At 33.7% G+C, this 19,375-nt stretch overlaps 1 protein-coding gene across 3 annotated transcripts in view; it reads left to right on the plus strand.

Moving 5' to 3' along the window:
• The window catches only part of Hasp (Hig-anchoring scaffold protein), an 84,534-nt gene that overhangs the window by 55,816 nt on the left and 9,343 nt on the right, over window positions 1-19,375 (plus strand). For all 3 annotated transcript variants that reach the window (XM_090116445.1, XM_090116446.1, XM_090116447.1), the window contains exons 4-16: window positions 11,068-11,140; window positions 12,124-12,230; window positions 13,215-13,406; window positions 13,716-13,892; window positions 15,232-15,414; window positions 15,736-15,915; window positions 16,259-16,378; window positions 16,627-16,738; window positions 17,015-17,184; window positions 17,466-17,557; window positions 17,699-17,811; window positions 17,978-18,943; window positions 19,025-19,251. In XM_090116445.1, coding sequence (XP_089972571.1) covers window positions 11,068-11,140; window positions 12,124-12,230; window positions 13,215-13,406; window positions 13,716-13,892; window positions 15,232-15,414; window positions 15,736-15,915; window positions 16,259-16,378; window positions 16,627-16,738; window positions 17,015-17,184; window positions 17,466-17,557; window positions 17,699-17,811; window positions 17,978-18,943; window positions 19,025-19,251 — 2,712 coding nt within the window. The remainder of the gene's footprint in view (window positions 1-11,067; window positions 11,141-12,123; window positions 12,231-13,214; window positions 13,407-13,715; window positions 13,893-15,231; window positions 15,415-15,735; window positions 15,916-16,258; window positions 16,379-16,626; window positions 16,739-17,014; window positions 17,185-17,465; window positions 17,558-17,698; window positions 17,812-17,977; window positions 18,944-19,024; window positions 19,252-19,375) is intronic.

A 19,375-nucleotide genomic window follows, 5' to 3' on the forward strand; every position in this document is an offset into this window, starting at 1 on the left:
TTCGAAAGTTTAAATAAGAATGTATGGATGTATGTTAGTTACTCTTTCGCACGAAAACTACTGAAGGAATCGTAATGATATAGGTATATTAAGAAGAGCTGGAACGTCAACACATTTACACATTGCACATGTTAGGCCGGGAGATACTGACACAAAATTTCGGGTCATTTGTAACAGGATGGCGGTCTAGAGGGGTCTTAGTACGCAATGACAAAAAGAAAAATGATGGTCAGAACGCTGGTACCGGCGGACTAGTCGCGTGGGCGTTAGTCACACTCGTCGGATAAATAGCGAAAGTCCAACGATTTGTAACACAAAAATTTTAGAATTTACCGATAGCCCTTAAAAAAGATGTAGGCGGTAGTGTCATGCCATACAGTTACGATGTGACTTACAGTCCGCCATACCGACGTGAATGCGTTGATTTAAAAAAAACAATTCAACCATTTGTACCGGGCTCACTTTTGCACAGGTAACCATCGTCGTGCAGCCATTTACTAAAATCGCCATGCCATACTTTTCGGACGATTCTAAATGGTCGCCATACCGCGGAAAATCTGCAAATTTTTGAATTTTTTTTTCTCGCCAAACGATTTGTACCACCCTACATTTTTTTTTCAACAACTCCTGAATGATTATAAATAGAAGTGTGATAATGCCATACCTGTGAGAGGTGGCGAATGTGTATAAGATTTTTTTCTTATTGTAAGATTTTATTCGTAGTTTGAACGATTTGTAGCAGTATGGCACTATTTTTTCCCTCTATTAAAAGTATGGCAAATATAATAATGGTCACGTTGCATCATATACTTTCCAAAAATGCCGTACTGGTACAAATCGCCAATTCTTTTCATTTTTTTTTACGTTTTGGCTTACAATCATCCGCCCCATGTTTGCAATCTGAGATATTTTTTTCTAGGTAGAATTGTATACAAACAAACAGAATATAATGATCCCATACTGTAAAAAATTATTTTACGTATTGTACAGTCGTATTTTTGAAACGTGACGAATAAATTAATTTTCAAGTATGGCAGCACTTTAGGGGGACCCTACTAGAAGTATGGCAAATATAATAATGGTCACATTTTATCAAATACTCTCCAAAAATCCAAATGCAATACTGGTACAAATTGTTTGGCGAAAAAAATTTTTTTTTGCAGATTTTCGGCGGTATGGTGGCCATTTGGAATCGTCCGAAAAGTATGGCATGGCGATTTTCGTAAATGCCTGCACGATGATGATTACCTGTGCAAAAGTTAGCCTGGTACAAATGTTTGAATTGTTTTTTTTTTTAATCAACGCATCGCGTCGGTATGGGGGGCTGTAAGTTACACCGGAAAAGTATGGCATGACACTACCGCCTACATCTTTTTTATGGGCTATCGGTGAATTCTAAAATTTTTGTGTTACAAATCGTTTGACTTTCGCTATTTATCCGACGAGTTCGACTAACGCCCACGCGACTAGTCCACCGGTACCAGCGTTCTGAGTTCTGACCATCATTTTTCTTTTAGTCATTGCGTAATAAGACCTCTGTAGAACCGCCATTCTGTTACAAATGACCCGAAATTTTGTGTCAGTATCTCCCGGCCTATGTATGTGTCATATTTTGCAATTGTTTATAAATACAGGGTGATGTAATTGGTGTAGTACGAATATCTAAAAATCTATGAAGAATTTTGTGATACAGTAAATGGAAGAATTATAGACTATTTTACAGTATTTAATAAAATCATTTAATTTTTTGTTCATTTTCATTAGAAATGTCAATTTTTCAATGATAAGGATCTTGTTAGAAAAATATAAATTTTGACTAAAATCGGAATTTTTTTTTTCAAAAATCAAATTACTAATTAATAATTAGAGTTATCACATTATTAAAAAAACGCCCGTTATTTAAATCATTATCAAAAACAACCATCCGTGTGTTGGGAGTAAGCGCACGTGTTATTTGTATTGTTTTTATGACCTGAAATTTAATTATTATTTGATAATTGAATGATTATTAATACTTTTATCCAATTGATTATTATTAGAATAAATAATTAACTTCATCAATTGAGTTACTTTTAAATTATAATTTTACAGGTAAATTATGAGAGCTTTCATAAGTATGTAATTATATTTGCATATATATTTATCTACAACGCACCCATTTTACAATTCAAGTCTAAAATGAAACTAGAGTCGCATTTATTTTTGAACATACTGTAAGTGAAATTGCATAAGTGTGAGTACTGTGAACATGCCAGCTTTCCTTAATTGACCGATACTAAGCAGTGATGTAGCTTATGTATCAGATTAATAAACTATAGAAATATAATATACAAAAAAAACTGCACAGCTAGGATTCAATTTAAAATTATTATTTTACGTAGTTACGATTTAGATCACGTTTAGTTCACCAAATAAAAACGTTTGCCAAACACAAAATTAAATAAGCGATCCAAATAAGGTCAGGCTAAAATAAATATACTAGTTTATTAGTTTTTTCATATAAATAGAGCTATCAATAACTTGGGTCCGACATCTTCCATTTGTAACTCTGATTGAACCCTTCAAGGGTCCACTTCATCTGAAATATATTATGGGCCTGATGTTCTATCGTTTTTCAATGATTACCCGGTTCTTACAAAACGGTAATACAAGTGAAATGTTTTTGGATATCTTTATTTTTTATAGGTTGGGAATTAGGTGACATAAAGTTGCTAAGACGGACTTATTTCGCATTAATCTTTATCCGTGTGTAATTAAAGAAAACTAATCTATTAACTAAAATGACATTACATTCTTTATCTTTGGTAAAAATCCCATTAAAATCTGTTAAGCCATTAGATTAATAAGCCTTGCGAAAACAACAATTATTATCTCGCAAAAATCCGGCGAAATATTTCATAAAATTCATCTAATAATTTAAATAAAATTATCTATCTTCGTGGAAAAGTCTCATAAAAATCGTTACAGCAGCATGAGACTAGCTTAGAAAAAAACTATTTGAAATCACAGACAGACACTTCAATTTCGTTTATATTGTAAAATTATAATGTCGAACAAAATTCCATCTCCCAATTTCAGCCTTTCTAACCTTTTGAGCTGTTTTTCGAGGACAAAATATTTCTCAGAACATTTTCATTATATTTCCTAAAATTGACTTCAACTGGCTCAAAGAGTGTAGAAATTAATTAACTATTTAATATCTGGTAGCAATGCACGCTACATTTTCAAAGCAATATCACCAAAATTATTATTTTTAGCTTAACCTTAATACCTTTCCTAAATTCTACTAAGTTTCCCGGTAGAGATTGCTGTCTAGCAATAAGGCATCCTCTTGTACACACGAAGCCTTTTTTATAATAGACGAACTATTCATTTTTGTGTTCATTATTGTTTTGTTCTACTTAGTTTGTGCAATAAACTGTAATAAATAAATAAGTTTAGTTATATCTAAAACGAAAAAAAAACATGAAACCTTTGTTTCAAAAAGCACAAAAATGATTTCTCACCCATAAATTAATGTAAGTTATGCAATATTTTACAAAACAGCAATTGTGCAAAACAGAACAAGTCATAGGTAAAGCAAGCGATAATATTGAAACAATAAATAACTCTAACAAAGAAAAGGAAGGATTTCTGAAATTTACGCCGCGATAAAACGACTTCCAAAGTTTCGGACAATGGCAGTTAATTTACTGCGAGGAATAGTTCTATTGTTCTAAGTATAACTTAAAAAGTCAGATTTAAAGCTATGATTATTATCGCATTTTTAAACTTAAAACCATTTTATTCTTGTAATAATTCCTAGCTATTTACCCCGGCTCTATCCGACTTTAAACACACAAATAGCACATGCCAATTAGGATTCTAGTTTCCTAATTCCTACTGATGAAACAATTTTAGAAATAATTTCAATTGTTATTAATTTTACGTTGCGTAAGAGTTAATGTGAAGCTATCTTAGTAGCTTATTGTATTATCACACATATTATAATATTAGGTATAATTATATTGTGTGATAATAGCGAAGAAATAATATCATAATATTATTGTCTGTCGAATATAACATACAAGACGAAAGTAAGGCTTTTTGTTGTTATGCCTTAAAATAAAACATCAAACACAAAGAAAACTATTATGCAAAACCTTTTTTGAGAAGAAATGCGGTGAGTGGTGGTTGTGATCGCATTCTATGAGGCGAATCATCAGCTATGTTGCCCAATCTAGCATACAGAAACAAGTCTATGAGAAATGTCTTAAAATTCAGTTAAAAATTGTATATAATACGCCTTTACCTAATATAAAAATAATATAAAACTTAATTGAAATGAAACATTGTTAGTACTAATGAAGCACATGCGGGCGACATCTAATTACCGACTATCTCGTTACTATAGACGACCTAATTACCTAGACAGGCTTACCCTAGATATTATATTACTCATTGTTCACGCTTCTCTCTTTGAGAGTGAGCTTTTTACTCGGCAACGCTGTTATAAACATGCTATTGTGAAGTGTATGGCACGCCCTTACTTCGCTTTTCATTCGTCGTATTGGATGATCTCTTCACATATATAAACGAAAATGTAAAAATGTAAACGAAAACATATTTTTCACGATTATTTGAATAATTGTGCTCCGTGCTTTCATGAGAATAAAATTGAGGGAAAAAGCTTTCATCCCCTATTAATGGTTAGATTAGATAGTTTTTAAAAATTCATTAAATCTTAAGAATGTTGTAAAAGCAAACCCTAGTTTAAACTTTTAATAACACTTGATAGTTAGGTACTTAAAATTTACATGACTGACCGGTTGGCTTGGTTGGTAGTGACCCTGCCTTCCAAGCCAGAGGTCGTGGGTTCGATTCCCACCCGGGGCAAATATTTGTGTGATGAACACAGATGTTTGCTTTGAGTCTGGGTGTTAATTATCTATATAAGTAAGTATTTATTTAAAAATCATATATATGTATGTTTATCAGCCATCTGGTTTCCATAACACAAGCGAAAGCTTAGTATGGAATCAGATCGTGCCGTGTGTGTAAATATTATCCTGAATACAGAAATAGTAATAATTCTGCGTGTTAAAAACGGAGTAGTACTTATCTTATTTTGTGGTAAATGATAATGAAATTTTTTCCCCACACGTAATGATCAGCAAATCTTTCAACATAAAACCGTTCTAAAAACGTATTGCTACAAAAATAACATACGAAAATAGCAGTCCATACTGCCAATAAATCACTAAAAGTTAACTTGACATACTACAGTTGAACTAAGTTGGAGTAAACGTCTCGATTCCATCTTCCAATAAAAGTTTTTGAAACTCTCTCGATGTGAGTTCGCGAACTTCTGATCCGACTTTACTATAATATACAACTTTTAAATTTTACTGGATTTATTTTCGTCTTGAAATTTCTCGTATTTGTTTACTTTGACATCGAAAAAAATAATAAAAATATAAAATAGTTCAAAGTTTCTCGTCTCTATTTAAAACTTGGTCATTTACACGAAAAATTTAGTTGTGTGATGTATATCTTTTTTATGAATATCTATATATCTTTTTTATGAAAATCTATTAGTATCTATGTAGTTAGATATAAGTTATATATTGCACGCCTCATAAGCGAAGCGTTGAGGTGGGTACTACTGTCACTTCGCGCAAAACATCTGATTTTTCAAACTTAAAATGTCTTTATGTATCATACATTGCACTTGTAAGATAATACATACACACACATATTAAGAAAAAACACTATTTTTAACGTTCATGATATTTTTGATGTCATTTTTGTTATTTAAACTAGTTAAAAAACAGTTTAAAAAAGTTCTGTCTTGGACGTCCGTGTGTCTGTATGTGCGGATCCTTTTTCTTGTTAACACGATAGCGACCGAAATACTTTACTAATCGAGTCTTTTTTTTTCTCTTACGCTTGAGTATGCTCAGGAATAGAACCCTTTCATTTTTCAGGGTCTGATTCGATGTGGTTTAATTGTTATTAAATAAACAAAAATAATAATTAATAAATATTTATTAAAAAAAAATTATGAGGCGTGCACTTTTGGATTTTCCAAATTATATTATGTAATATTGACATGATTTTAAAAGAGCAACTATGGAGTTTCTTGCCGATTCTTCTCCATAGATACTGCTTTCCGAATCGGTGGTAAATGTTAAAAATACTTATGTAATGACGATTCGAAAGTGCTACTAAATATTAGTCTAATTGAATAAATGAATGTTTGAGTTTGAGTTTATTCCACTGTTTTTACATGAACGTAACAAACAGAAAGACGGAGTTACTTTCATATTAAAAGCATTATAATTAATTATTTATACCTATTATACAGGGTGTCCCACTGTTGGTATACTAAGCCCCAAGGAGGTTATAGTTTTGCATACGCTGAGTACGTAAAAAATACTTATAAAATTCCAGACGCATTTTTTTTTCAAATAGATGAATTCTTAAAACTCTGAGTACACCCATAACAAGCAACCCGCCCAACTTTGCCACCAGCACGTGAGCTATCGATTAAGATTATGTTTTCATAGACAAAATGCTCACAAATTAGAGAAGCGGCATATGCCGGCTGCGCGAAGCTAGAGAAGAAAACATGAATTTTCAGGAAAAAATTAGCAAAAAATTTTTGACGTAATTTTGTTGTTTAAGTATTTTTTACATGATCAGTGTATGCAAAAGTACAAGTCCCTTCGCGCTTAGTATACCAATAGTGGGACACCCTGTATACTTAATCCGTAATCGAGCTGATATTATGTAGGTAGTACCTAAAGCTTGGAATATACGTATATTCATTTTGATTAAAAACTTTAATTAACATTCATCTTCAACACAAGTATAAAGTGTATATGTTACGGCTAAAGGTAGGTGAGAACATAAACTTAAGATTAGCCGGCTAAACTTAGGTTTATTTTCGACGAGGTGTTAATGTTAGTTTGTTCTATCTTTAGCCGGCTAAACTTAAGTGTAACCGCAGGCCCGTGGCTAAAAATGTCGGGGTGGGTAGATTTGGTTACTATAATACATGTAAGGAACAGGGCGAGTGTTTTCTGGCACTTCGCCGGCTGCTGCCGCAGCACGCTCGCTGCGCTCGCTCGGCTCGTGCGGGTCTTAAGAGTTCTAACCTAACCTAACCTAGCCACCAGCTTTCTGCCCTGAGTCGGGGTGGGTAGATTTGGTTACTATAATACATGTAAGGAACAGGGCGAGTGTTTTCTGGCACTGTGCGGGCCCCTCAAGCCCTCCACCGGCCCGGCGCTAACCAAATCTACCCACCCCGACATTTTTAGCCACGGGCCTGCGGTTACACTTAAGTTTAGCCGGCTAAAGATAGAACAAACTAACATTAACACCTCGTCGAAAATAAACCTAAGTTTAGCCGGCTAATCTTAAGTTTATGTTCTCACCTACCTTTAGCCGTGACATATATATTGTTAATTACATACTTTTCAAAGAACTTTTTAAGAGAATAAAATATACAGTATACTTCACTCTCAAATGAGTTTTCTAATTAATTTTAATTAGTTAGAATCCGCTTTGTAATGTTCCATTTTAAGTTTGACGAGATAATAAGATTTAATACAATTTATAAAAAAACTAGCGGTCCGCCCCGTGCTTCGCCCGTGGTACATATGAAAAATAGATGTTGGCCGATTCTCAGACTTACCCGATATGCACAGAAAATTTCATGAGAATCGGTCCACCCGTTTCGGAGGAGTATGCAGACTGACATTGTGACACGAGAATTTTATATATAAGAAGAAAGATGTAGCGAAATGGTTTAGAATAAATTTGAATGGCCTGGTAATTCCAATATCTAGAAATGAAAATTTGTCTGTTTGTCCTTTATAAAATCGTAAACTATGCATTTGATCATGTGATGATTTTCAGCAATGTTGTGTATGAGCCTACGAAGGTTTCTGAGTTGGTACGATCGATCTTCAATAGTTGTATGCTAGGCGAGGCCGGGAGGCACAGCCAGTGTTATAATATTATGATACATGTGTATTGTGTATACTACATGTATGTTGTATCTTTATTATGTCAAACAATTTATGGAATTCACAAATTTTCCAAATTGACCTACATTCGCAAATACCCTAAAGTACTATACACATTACTTAGTAGTTAGTACATCTAGAGTTTTCAATTATACCCGTATTAGATCAGACATTACAAACGAGACTGATGATAATGGTTATTTAAGTTTCATATTAAATTTATACTTTCAACGCTTTGGGCAATTTATCCGTGTCATTGTCAGAAAGTTTTCTCTAGAGGGTTGAAAAGTTCCAACGTATTATGTATTGACTAGCTGCGCTCCGCGGTTTCACTCGTGTGGCTTCGCTCCTGTTAGTCTTAGTGACATATCACACTAGCGGATTGCGAGCGGTTTCAAAGCGGAGCGGGTGCGCAACGAATACGTTGCGGTTGCGCAGCGAATTCGTTGCGGACGCGTGGCAGATGCGCAACGTTTACGTCGCAGTCATGTACACTCATTAACAAAATGGAATCCGTGCTGGTTGTTACTTATAACTTGTGATAGTATAATAATTATGAGATCATTATTTTTTACGAGTTTCATAACATGTTAATGTTTAGGGTATTGTTTTATCTATTAAATCTTGGTCGAAATGCAATCAGATAACTTAATTGCTCATTAAGAAAGTTCATTAGTGAAATAAATGTTAAAGCTCCTTAACTAAAACAGGGCTATCTTATTATTAGATAAATAGCAGTGAATAGAAAATTTTATCAAGCAACCAGCAACTCACTATCACTTTGCTCATAATTAGGTTCACAAAATCTCTTTATAACATACGTTGCTATGGGAGAGATTATACTGGTCAGTCGTTACATACTTTTGGAATGTATGGTACATTCTAAAAGTCCTAGTAATTCAATTTTATAGCACCTTTTTTTAACAACTCCAGTTGTTATTACATCTTTAGTTAACTGTTAAGTAAGTGCATTTCCACAGTACGGTTAAAAAATTGAGTGCTACAGAAACGATGGAAATATTGAATGGAAGTTAGGCAAGGCGGAAGGGCTGGCTTTTGTGCGAGAGTATACAAAATGACGCGTCCGCAACGAATTCGCTGCGCAACCGCGGCGTGTTCGTTGCGCGCCCGCAACGTATTCGTTGCGCACCCGCTCCGCTTTGAAACCGCTCGCAATCCGCTAGTGTGATATGGCACTAAATTACATAAACCTTCAGTTTAGATTGATAGATAGAAAATACTATTGCACTCACACACACACACACAAGATTTACATATAAAATACAAAGAAACAAAAACAAACAGATGCAAGAATGTACAAATGGCGACCTTATCGCTAGGCAGCAATCTCTTCCAGGCTACCATTAATTTGAACAAGGAAGTTCCTTTTTCCAGTTTCCTTATTTTAATTGGAAAGTTTCCATTTAACGAAAGAACAAAATTTAATATGAATAAAATAATTCAATTTCACACAGTTCTGATTCACTCTGAATAAGTAAAGTTGGATCATTTTATGTTTCACGTAGAAAATATTATTTAGCTGCAATTTCCTGAAAACTTTTGGACAACTCGGAAGATCCGAAGTTGTTCAAGTGAGGTAGGGTTGCTAACCCTTTTATTTTATTACGTAGGTACAATGAGATTGTTTAAATATTCAATTATATTGCTCCGTAGCCCTTGTGCAATGTTTCAAGAGGCTCTTAACATTTACTTAGATACGTTACTCCTAATTAGGTTATTTTAGAACTTTCTTGAGTTTGTCTTTTGCGGTTGTTGTGCAAAACTACAAACTTACATACATACACAATTCCTATTCAATTATTATGATATGATGAATTAATTATGGTCTTATAATTATTCCAATAACCATTAAGATAAAGAAATATAATCGGACGAAGGGCGGGGCTTTCAGCTAATCCGTCTAAATCAGCCTTCGTTAAAATTTGATCTGCCATCTGCTTCACTTGTTATTGATGATTATGGCGACGATGATGATGCTGAAACAGAATCAAAAAATTATCCACATAGGCAAATATGACTGCGAATATTATACCTACTTAATGGAGATCCATCTTGGAACTTTATTATTCAAATTAATGATATCATATTCAATACCTTCATATTACAACACTACTTATTCAAATCTAAACTAATATTATAAAGCTGAAGAGTTTGTTTATTTGTTTGTTTGAACGCGTTAATCTCGGGAACTACTGGTCCGATTTGAAAAATTATTTCGGTGTTGGATATAGCCCATTCATCCAGGAAGGCTATAATAGGCTATATTATATCATCTCATCAGGAGCGAAGCACTGCGGGCAAAACCGCGGAGCACAGCTAGTTTATTTTACAAATATTACCCTATAATTCGTACCAATTTTATAAAAGACAGCCTTTTTCTGCAAACAAATTGAACGTGAACTTTTCAGGCTGTGAAGTGGGAACAATAGCATTTATTAATAACTGGAAAATTAATTCCAATTCGGTTTGCCTCCACGCGTTTTAATTTAACTTTTTGAGGTTGGACAAATATCACACCTTTTGGGTGCGTTTGTTATATTTGATGGTGTGGTATTTAGTGTGATTATGTTTTGGTTTAACCTTTGAAATGGTATTATGTTAAACGTGTGGTTTTATAGCGCTTGTACCTACTTGAAAGGCGCTTGATTTCAATCTAATTGATTTGTTCATAAAAATGTATATTATATGTGTCAGATTAGATGTTTGGCCAAAATATTTTACATAAATACCTATATATCTAATTTTATTCTGGACAATAAGGGCATTCATCTACCTATTAGGTAATCCCGAAGAGTAAGAGTAGAGGCAAGGCATCATACAAAGCTTACATAATAATATAAACTTAAAATTCATTACGTAATATTATCAAAATTTTCTAAATCAATTTTTAAGAGAACAGAAGTAGATAGTTACAATTTGAAACTTCTGCTCGAACTTCAAGGCGCTATGTGATAATATATATCAAAGCATAGTTTCAAAACTTCGTCTTTAAAACTTATTTTCTATCTCAATAAGTTTCTACTTGCTACAGATCGCGAATGTCCTGAGCTGGAGCAGCCGGAGATCGGAAAAGTGTCGCTCACCGGCCGTTTGTTTGGAGACAAGTGAGTTTCTAATTATTTGGTTTTCTTGAAAACATATACGTGAATTTAGTTTTTCCTTAGATAGAGCTAGAGTAAGAGCATTATTTCGTGATCTTTTATGTAAACGAAAACTTGTATTCAGTGTTGTTCAGTATAAGAACAACGAAAGAATGGTCTACGCCTGTTTATACTAAAAGAATTTGACATAGTGGTGTTAGAATGAGCATTCGCTCGTTTGATGTAAATACACCGTTACATAATAATGAACATGATGCTGCTGACGTTTGACGCTAAAATAACAACTATTATAGGAATTCTTCTATTGTTTCATTCCCAATATTTTTAAGCAATAAAATAGTAAAAAATTTGGAAAATCCAAAAGTGCACGCCTCATAATTTTTTTTTAATAAATATTTATTAATTATTATTTTTGTTTATTTAATAACAATTAAACCACATCGAATCAGACCCTGAAAAATGAAAGGGTTCTATTCCTGAGCATACTCAAGCGTAAGAGAAAAAAAAAGACTCGATTAGTAAAGTATTTCGGTCGCTATCGTGTTAACAAGAAAAAGGATCCGCACATACAGACACACGGACGTCCAAGACAGAACTTTTTTAAACTGTTTTTTAACTAGTTTAAATAACAAAAATGACATCAAAAATATCATGAACGTTAAAAATAGTGTTTTTTCTTAATATGTGTGTGTATGTATTATCTTACAAGTGCAATGTATGATACATAAAGACATTTTAAGTTTGAAAAATCAGATGTTTTGCGCGAAGTGACAGTAGTACCCACCTCAACGCTTCGCTTATGAGGCGTGCAATTGTGTTTCATTCCGGACTATGATATTAATAAATTCTACAAAACACAATATATTTTTTCTCATCTACCAAAGCGCTTCCATATTTTATAGACCTTTACTTATATGAGTTATATCACTTATCACTTATTATTTATAATTTTATAGACCTTAACTTATATCACTTATAATTCCCAGGGCAGTATATTCCTGTCCGCACGGCTACCACGTGGTCGGTCTGCAGAGCAGGAACTGCCAGGCGGATGGCAAGTGGGCTGGACAGCCACCGGCTTGCAAAGAGAACAGTAAGTTTAGTGTTTTAGTAGAATAACTATTAATTTTAAAACTTTAGTACACCAACTTCAGGTTATGACAAAAAAATAATTTCTTATACGATTAAGCTTTAAGCAATAATTCGTTCTTCTAATATACCACCACTATTTCTATTATAATATAATTAATTGAGTATTCAGTAGTAACTAATATACTTTCTATAATATTTAGAATATCACGCTATTTTTTTCCTTATTTTGTTAACAATAGATCATTAAAATCGATTCAAAGTTTTACTCGTGAAAGCTTTAAAAGACCTAAAAATAACTATCATTCTCGTAGATATAAATTCATATCTCTATTGTGTAATGTTCCAATATACACACGAGTAGGTGTATCTATAATGTCAAATGTCAATCTAACGACGGATCACGGAAATGACGCACTCATAATTAGGTTAAGCGTAATTACAGTTAGAAAATGAGTTAGAATAATCAGGTGCTTTTGTTTTATGGTTACCCTGGAAAGTTGAAATCTTTCCTCATATGTAGCGAACTTCAACCTTCAGTAAAATTATATGATTATTATTAGTTTAATCTATATTTGAATATACTAATATAATTGAATATACTAAATATATGAGTTTTTTATAAATTGTCTTGCTCTACGTAGAGCAGTGATAGAATTATTAAGTTTATCTGCAATGCCTTCTTTTGAGTGATCCCAGTATTTTCTCTATCTCTACTTATTAGCAGAATTATAGTTTTTTTATATAGTCCGCTGCCACCGACTTCCCTTCTGTCTCTTTTTAAAAAAACCTTGACTTATTTACTATATATTTTCCTTAGTGTCTACTGCCACTTGACTGCCACGAAATCCCACACTACCAACTTTTTAAACAAACCTTCCCTGACTTATTATACTATATTTAATATTGTCCCTTTAGTCTACTGCCTCCGACCCACACTGTGTCGTCTTTTTACACCTACCCTTTCTTATTGTACTATCTCTTCTAGTCTACTGCCTCCAACCACCAACAATAGAGCACGCGCGCCACTCCGCTCTCCCAGAACAGGCGACCTTCGATCTGGACGCCACAGTGCAGTACAACTGTCACACTGGTTATGTCACCAATGGCTTCCCGAGGGCCAAGTGCTTGGCCATTGATGGCCAGGCGTCGTGGTACGGGCCTGATATTACTTGCGAGCGTGAGTATTTTGTAGTTTGCAATAATTACAGGATAAGATAAATAAAACATATAAAACATTAAAATGTCGGTGCATAAGATATATCACATTACGACTCTATCATTTAATACAATATTAATGAATAATGTAATTTTCCATTGAATCAATGATGAATATAATTAAAGCTTAAGCCTTCAGCCAGCTCCTCCGCATTATAAAATTTATTACATACGAAGAAATTCAATCTGAACCTAATTTCGACCAAAACTTGAATGCTATACCATATAAAACATCTTTGAAATAATATTTTCCATTTATTAACTTCCACAGCGCGCTCCTGCGGCGAGCCAGGCGACGTTCCCCATGGGTGGGTGACAGCTGACTGCCACACCTTCGGCTGTCGAGCCGTAGTCCAATGCGGCCAGGGCTTCGAGCTCGTCGGCAAAGCGGAGCGCTACTGCCAAGCGGACGGGGCCTGGGCGCCGAAGGAACTGCCCACTTGTGTCCGTGAGTATCCCTGATGATGACAGATTTAGTGATGAGTCCAGCGTAGCTGCTTTGGCGGAATGATGGGGTAGACTTGATCGTCCTTTGGAAGTTATTCTTGGATCAAATAGTAATCTAGCAATTTAACTTTAAATGATTAAACAATTAGAGATACTAACAGTACAGAAAATGCTTTCGTAAAATACAAAGAAAAAAAAATACTGGAATTATTCTGAATCGATAAAATGGTTAGTTTGAATTTGGAATACATAAAAATTTAGCTATGATCAAAAGACTGAACGAATATTGAATAATAACCATCAGAAATAATAACATGCATGAAAGCTGGTCTTATTGCTATTGTTTAAGAAACAACAATAATTGGGAATAGCGCAAATTCATTTGCTGGCTCATCATTAAATCGGAATTGATTATTTGGCATTGCTTCGTGACAATGTAGTTGCCGATTTCAATGTGTATCATTTGGAATGTTGCATGGTTTTCAAATTAAATCTACATGTTTTCGGTGACTAGTTGGCATGGCGCTTCCTTTCTTATCATGGCTATCATCAGCAATATCATTGTCATGACGCAATTGATCGGGACTTCCCACTGATTTGAATACCTTGACTTTGTTTTATGGTACTTGATTACTATTTATAACGTCTGCAATATAGTTGAATTTAACATGAAGATTAATACTGTGTATCTTTTTAAATATTAGGTTATCGTCTGTTTAATAAACATCTTCTACATTTTTGTCAATGATGTCTTATTTTTCTTATTTTTTTATTCGTATGATAAAGGTATTCCAATCATAAGTGGGATATCCAAAAGAATATTGTGTTTAATAATAATTTTTTAAACCTTCTTTTTTCTCCTTTCCTGCTGCTGAACAGAAGGAGAGAAGGGGACAGTTTGAATCAATCATTACATAATGTAGTTGTTGAGTCTATAGATTTGTTAAAAATTAAAAATTCTAATACTAGTGTCATTCAAAATGAATTATGGCCATGGTAAAATTTAACGATTTTTAACTGCCTCTCGCCTAAAAAATAGTATTATGTAGATTAAATTCGTAGTTTTGGAGTTGTCGATGCAAGAATTTATGTAATTTTATCTCTCATATCCGAAGTGTTTACTGTTGTAGTGAAATAAAGGTGATACAAATAATCTGTTTTTTATTTAATACGCATGTTTTTTTAATCATGCATGACAAAATTTATATTACAATTTTAATCCTGTTTATTTCAAAGTTATTCCTTTATTACGGCTTTTTGTTCTTTTGAAGTGTAACAGCTTTTTGCTAAAGCGCCATCTATTGAGAAGTAGTGTTAACGCGACGCGTGTCGCCATCTAGTGGTGACGCAGGTGCAGTGCCCTCCGCCCGAGGCGCCGCGCCACGGGAAGGCTGTGTACACGTCTTGCGCGTATAACTCTGTGGTATCTTACGAATGCAAGTATGGGTACCGGCTGGTGGGGGACTCTACGAGACGCTGTGGTGCTGATAAGAAGTGGTCTGGGACGCAACCGCTTTGTAAAGGTAAACCAGATATTTAATTAAATATTTATGGATATTAAATATGTATGTATTGATATATTTACTGTAGTATCTTCCTATTCCTAAACAACTAAAGAAGCGTCGTTAACATGTTTAAAAATTGGAAATTTTTCGTCGAGCAGGACTAAGATGGCTGTTTCTTTTTAATTTTTTTGGAATTAAATAAATCAATTACAAACGGAGCAAATATTTAGATCACTGAATACGCAATTATTGTTACTGCAAGCTTTTATTCATATTCACAGTAAGTATTACATAATAATTGAAAGCACCCAACTATACTATAACTGCGAAACATTTCAGAAATAAACTGCGGTCACCCGGGACAGCTATGGAACGGTTGGCTGGAGAACATATCCTCTGGTACTGGGTTAGGAGCGTCCATCATCTTCCGATGCCAGGATGGCATGCGAATGGAAGGAAACGGCTCTGCTATATGCCAGAGCGATGGAACTTGGAGTCACCCGTTACCGATGTGTTTAGGTATACATTGTTAAACATTTCTTTCTCTGTTGTAAGTTATAGAAATGAACAAAATTGTTTTAATATTAACTATGATTCAGATAAAACTACGTCATTTTAACTCCCACTGGAACTTTGGAAACGTATTCGAAGATTGAACTGTAAACCTGTTAAATTAATTTCGTTTAATTTATTACAACAGTGATGAAACTTCGCAAAACTAATTTTCCTTTTGAAATTAAATTTTCGTAAAACAAGTTAAAATCATAATATTTATTAGGAAATAACTGGCATAATATACCTACCTACTATCACTAGTCATAAGTTATTACAACTTAATCATGGAAATCTGTTTCACTTTCAGCACCCTGCGTGGTTCCACACGTATCTCAAGGCAGAGTAGTCTTAATGGAAAATAAAACCAGTGAGAATGATACACAAGATCACACGCAGATAGTTGGAAGTTCCACTATGGTACAACATGGTTAGTATGAAACAGTAGAATACACTAAAGTTATACTAATTCGTCATTAATAGTCAGTCAGACAGTTATTATTCGTTATTCTTTAAATGCAAGAAGTGCTTAGTTTAAATTGTTGATGTACGACAAAACAAAAGAAATAAAACGATACTTACCTATATGGATGATATTGTTTTTTCTTACTAACAAGGCTAGGTTGAAGACTACAACAAAAAGTTTATGTTAATAATAAAATAATCTTCGGTTTCTAGGTGAAATGATAGTAGTGGAATGCGAAAAGGACTATGAATTTCCATCAATGAATGCAGCGATTACATGTAACAATGGTACTTGGACACAAATTCCGCGATGTCAACCAGCTAGGTAAAATTAAAATATCCTTAAAAATTTTAGTTCAAAATGCATGCTTACTTACCTTCTTCATTAGTAAAATGTAGTTTACTATACAAATGAATGGAAAGAATATAATATAATAAAAATAAAAATCATCTATACTTACCTTAGGAGATGGAAAAAATTTGATTCCTATCTATAGGTTGATGTACAGATTGCTAAACTTTATATTAATTTATTTAATATTAATTATAGTAACGGAACAAGCATCTTACGGAGCAAATTTTAAACTGTGCATTTTTTCAGATGCAAGAAAATGCCCAAATTTCCCAGACACGGAATGGTGATAGCGCCAAAAACAGAACATGGGATGAAGGCTCGATTTAGATGTAAAGACGGATTTGAACTAAAAGGAAACCCTATAGTTGTGTGTTCATTTGGAACTTGGAGTGGGGAGACACCGAAATGTGAAGAATGTGAGTAAAATAATCATAATGTTATTGATATTATCAGGATTAAAACTAAACCGAAGCGATATTTTTCCTAAGCTAAAAACACGATACAGAGGATAGTGTAATTGAAACCCATTTTTTCACTAATAGTTGTTTCAAGTAATAAGATACTTAATAAAAGGCTACACTCTAAAGAAAAATTACATATACACTAGCGATCTAATTTAATAATTTATTGAGGCGTTATTGACCTTTTTTTAGGAGACAGTAATCGTCACCATAATTCATCCAATTATTTTTTTCAGTGTTCTGTCCGTTTCCTGGTTACGTTGAAAACGGCAAAGTTCTTCTTGTCGGCAACATGGGCTTGTACGACTATCGCCCTTATGTCAAAAAGGTTAGTTTGAATATTCAAGCACTTTATAATATTGTCTCAACTCAATTTTCATTCAATATTACAATTTCTACAAAAGTGCATATTAATTGTTAAGAAATTCCTAAATTGTTCGTCATTGATGCAACAGTTAAATAATTTTAGGTAGTAAACAACAAGCAAATCATGTACGAATGTGATAAAGGGTATGTGCTCTCTGAAGGACCACCTGGCGCGACCTGTGTAGGAGGGCATTGGAGTCCCAGAGAATTACCTAAGTTAGTAAGAACTGCATGATAAATAATTATTTTATTATATTTTTTGCGTTGAACTACAGTACCCCTATCAGTTATGTATTGAAACTCAACGGTTCTAATCATGCTACACGACATTTTTTATATTCTGACATCGATAAAGTAACCAACTAATTCTATACATTTCCAGATGTACCCTATTTAGACATCCACGAATACGTTGGAGCCGTAGAAGACGCTCCATTTCAGATACAGAAGTTCGTCACAGACGTTCTGCATACCTTCGACAATATTACAGTAACCTACGCAAACAAGCATTCGCAGATGGATCTCAAGAAAGCATGGATCAATTGTACGAGAAATACAATCATAACACAGAAAAACCTACTTTACGGCATGCAAATTTCAAACTAATGAAGAAGTTTGATCTCGATTTCGATGAAGACATGCTAGAACCAGAAGGTCCAGATGATGGGAATTTACCGACTGCAGTTTATACAGTATACAATGTTCATGGTGAGCCTATAGCACATAAGTTTTATTCCTATCAACCTGTTTATGAACCAGAAGACGACGAAATAGTACACCACGAAGATGCTTCTGACTACGGTGAATCGGCAGAATTTGATGATTCCAACCTAACAATTTTAAAAGGTGGTCTTTTCCCCGATCATGATCTAGATCCAAGTAACGAAGTCGCAGATAATATAAATAAATTAAAACACCAATATTTCGAAAGATACGTGGATAAACGGCGAAAGAGGTTTTTAAGTATAAAGACTGATAAAAATGATACGGCAATTGAAACAGGTGGGAGTAATTTAGAAATAATAACAGAAACACCAAAGGCTAAGTCAAGAAAAAAACGAAATATTAACTATGAAGAATATGAAACTCATAGTGTATCTATAACACCAACTCAGGGAGTAATACCATCAAGTGAAATAGATGAATATTTGCTTAAAGTTATTCCGTTAGAAACTAGTTCACGAAATATAAAATCTAATGAAAGTCACGAAAAGGAAAAAGTGGTAATTCCTTTACAGCATACTGGTACAAATTCAACTGAATTTGTAAATATATTGGATAAGAGAGAAAAAAGAACTAGTCGAAAAACAGACAGACTAAACCAAACTACAGCCACTGTTCCAAAAACGTGAGTAACATTTCTTTGATACCAATAAAATGATTATATTTTCTTTACAAATAATACTAAAATAAATGCATCTTATAATAGGGGTCGAGAAGGTAAAGGTAAAAATCGTCAACAAGTTGATAGCAAAAGCGACGAGAAAGGTGCTAGTATAGAAAGTTCAGATAGTGTTGAAGGTAATAAAACATCAAATGAAAAAGGTGGTAAGAAAGGACGACCGAAAAGTCCTTGCGAACCAATAGAGAGTGAACCATATATTAACGTTGAAATTGTTAAATATGGCCGTGACCCAAATAACACTTTTAGTTCCGGTAAGTTAAAACAAATCTTTAAAATAATAAGTGTTAAATTCTAACTGCCTTAACGACAATATAATTATTCCAGCTACTTTTGAACTTTTTTTTTTTTGTTTAATTTTGGAAAAGAATAAAATTT

This window comes from Colias eurytheme, chromosome 25, assembly GCF_061535395.1.
Source record: "Colias eurytheme isolate Ceu_HAF_F1 chromosome 25, ilColEury1 Martin Lab GWU primary, whole genome shotgun sequence".
NCBI classification, from domain to species: Eukaryota; Metazoa; Arthropoda; class Insecta; order Lepidoptera; family Pieridae; genus Colias; species Colias eurytheme.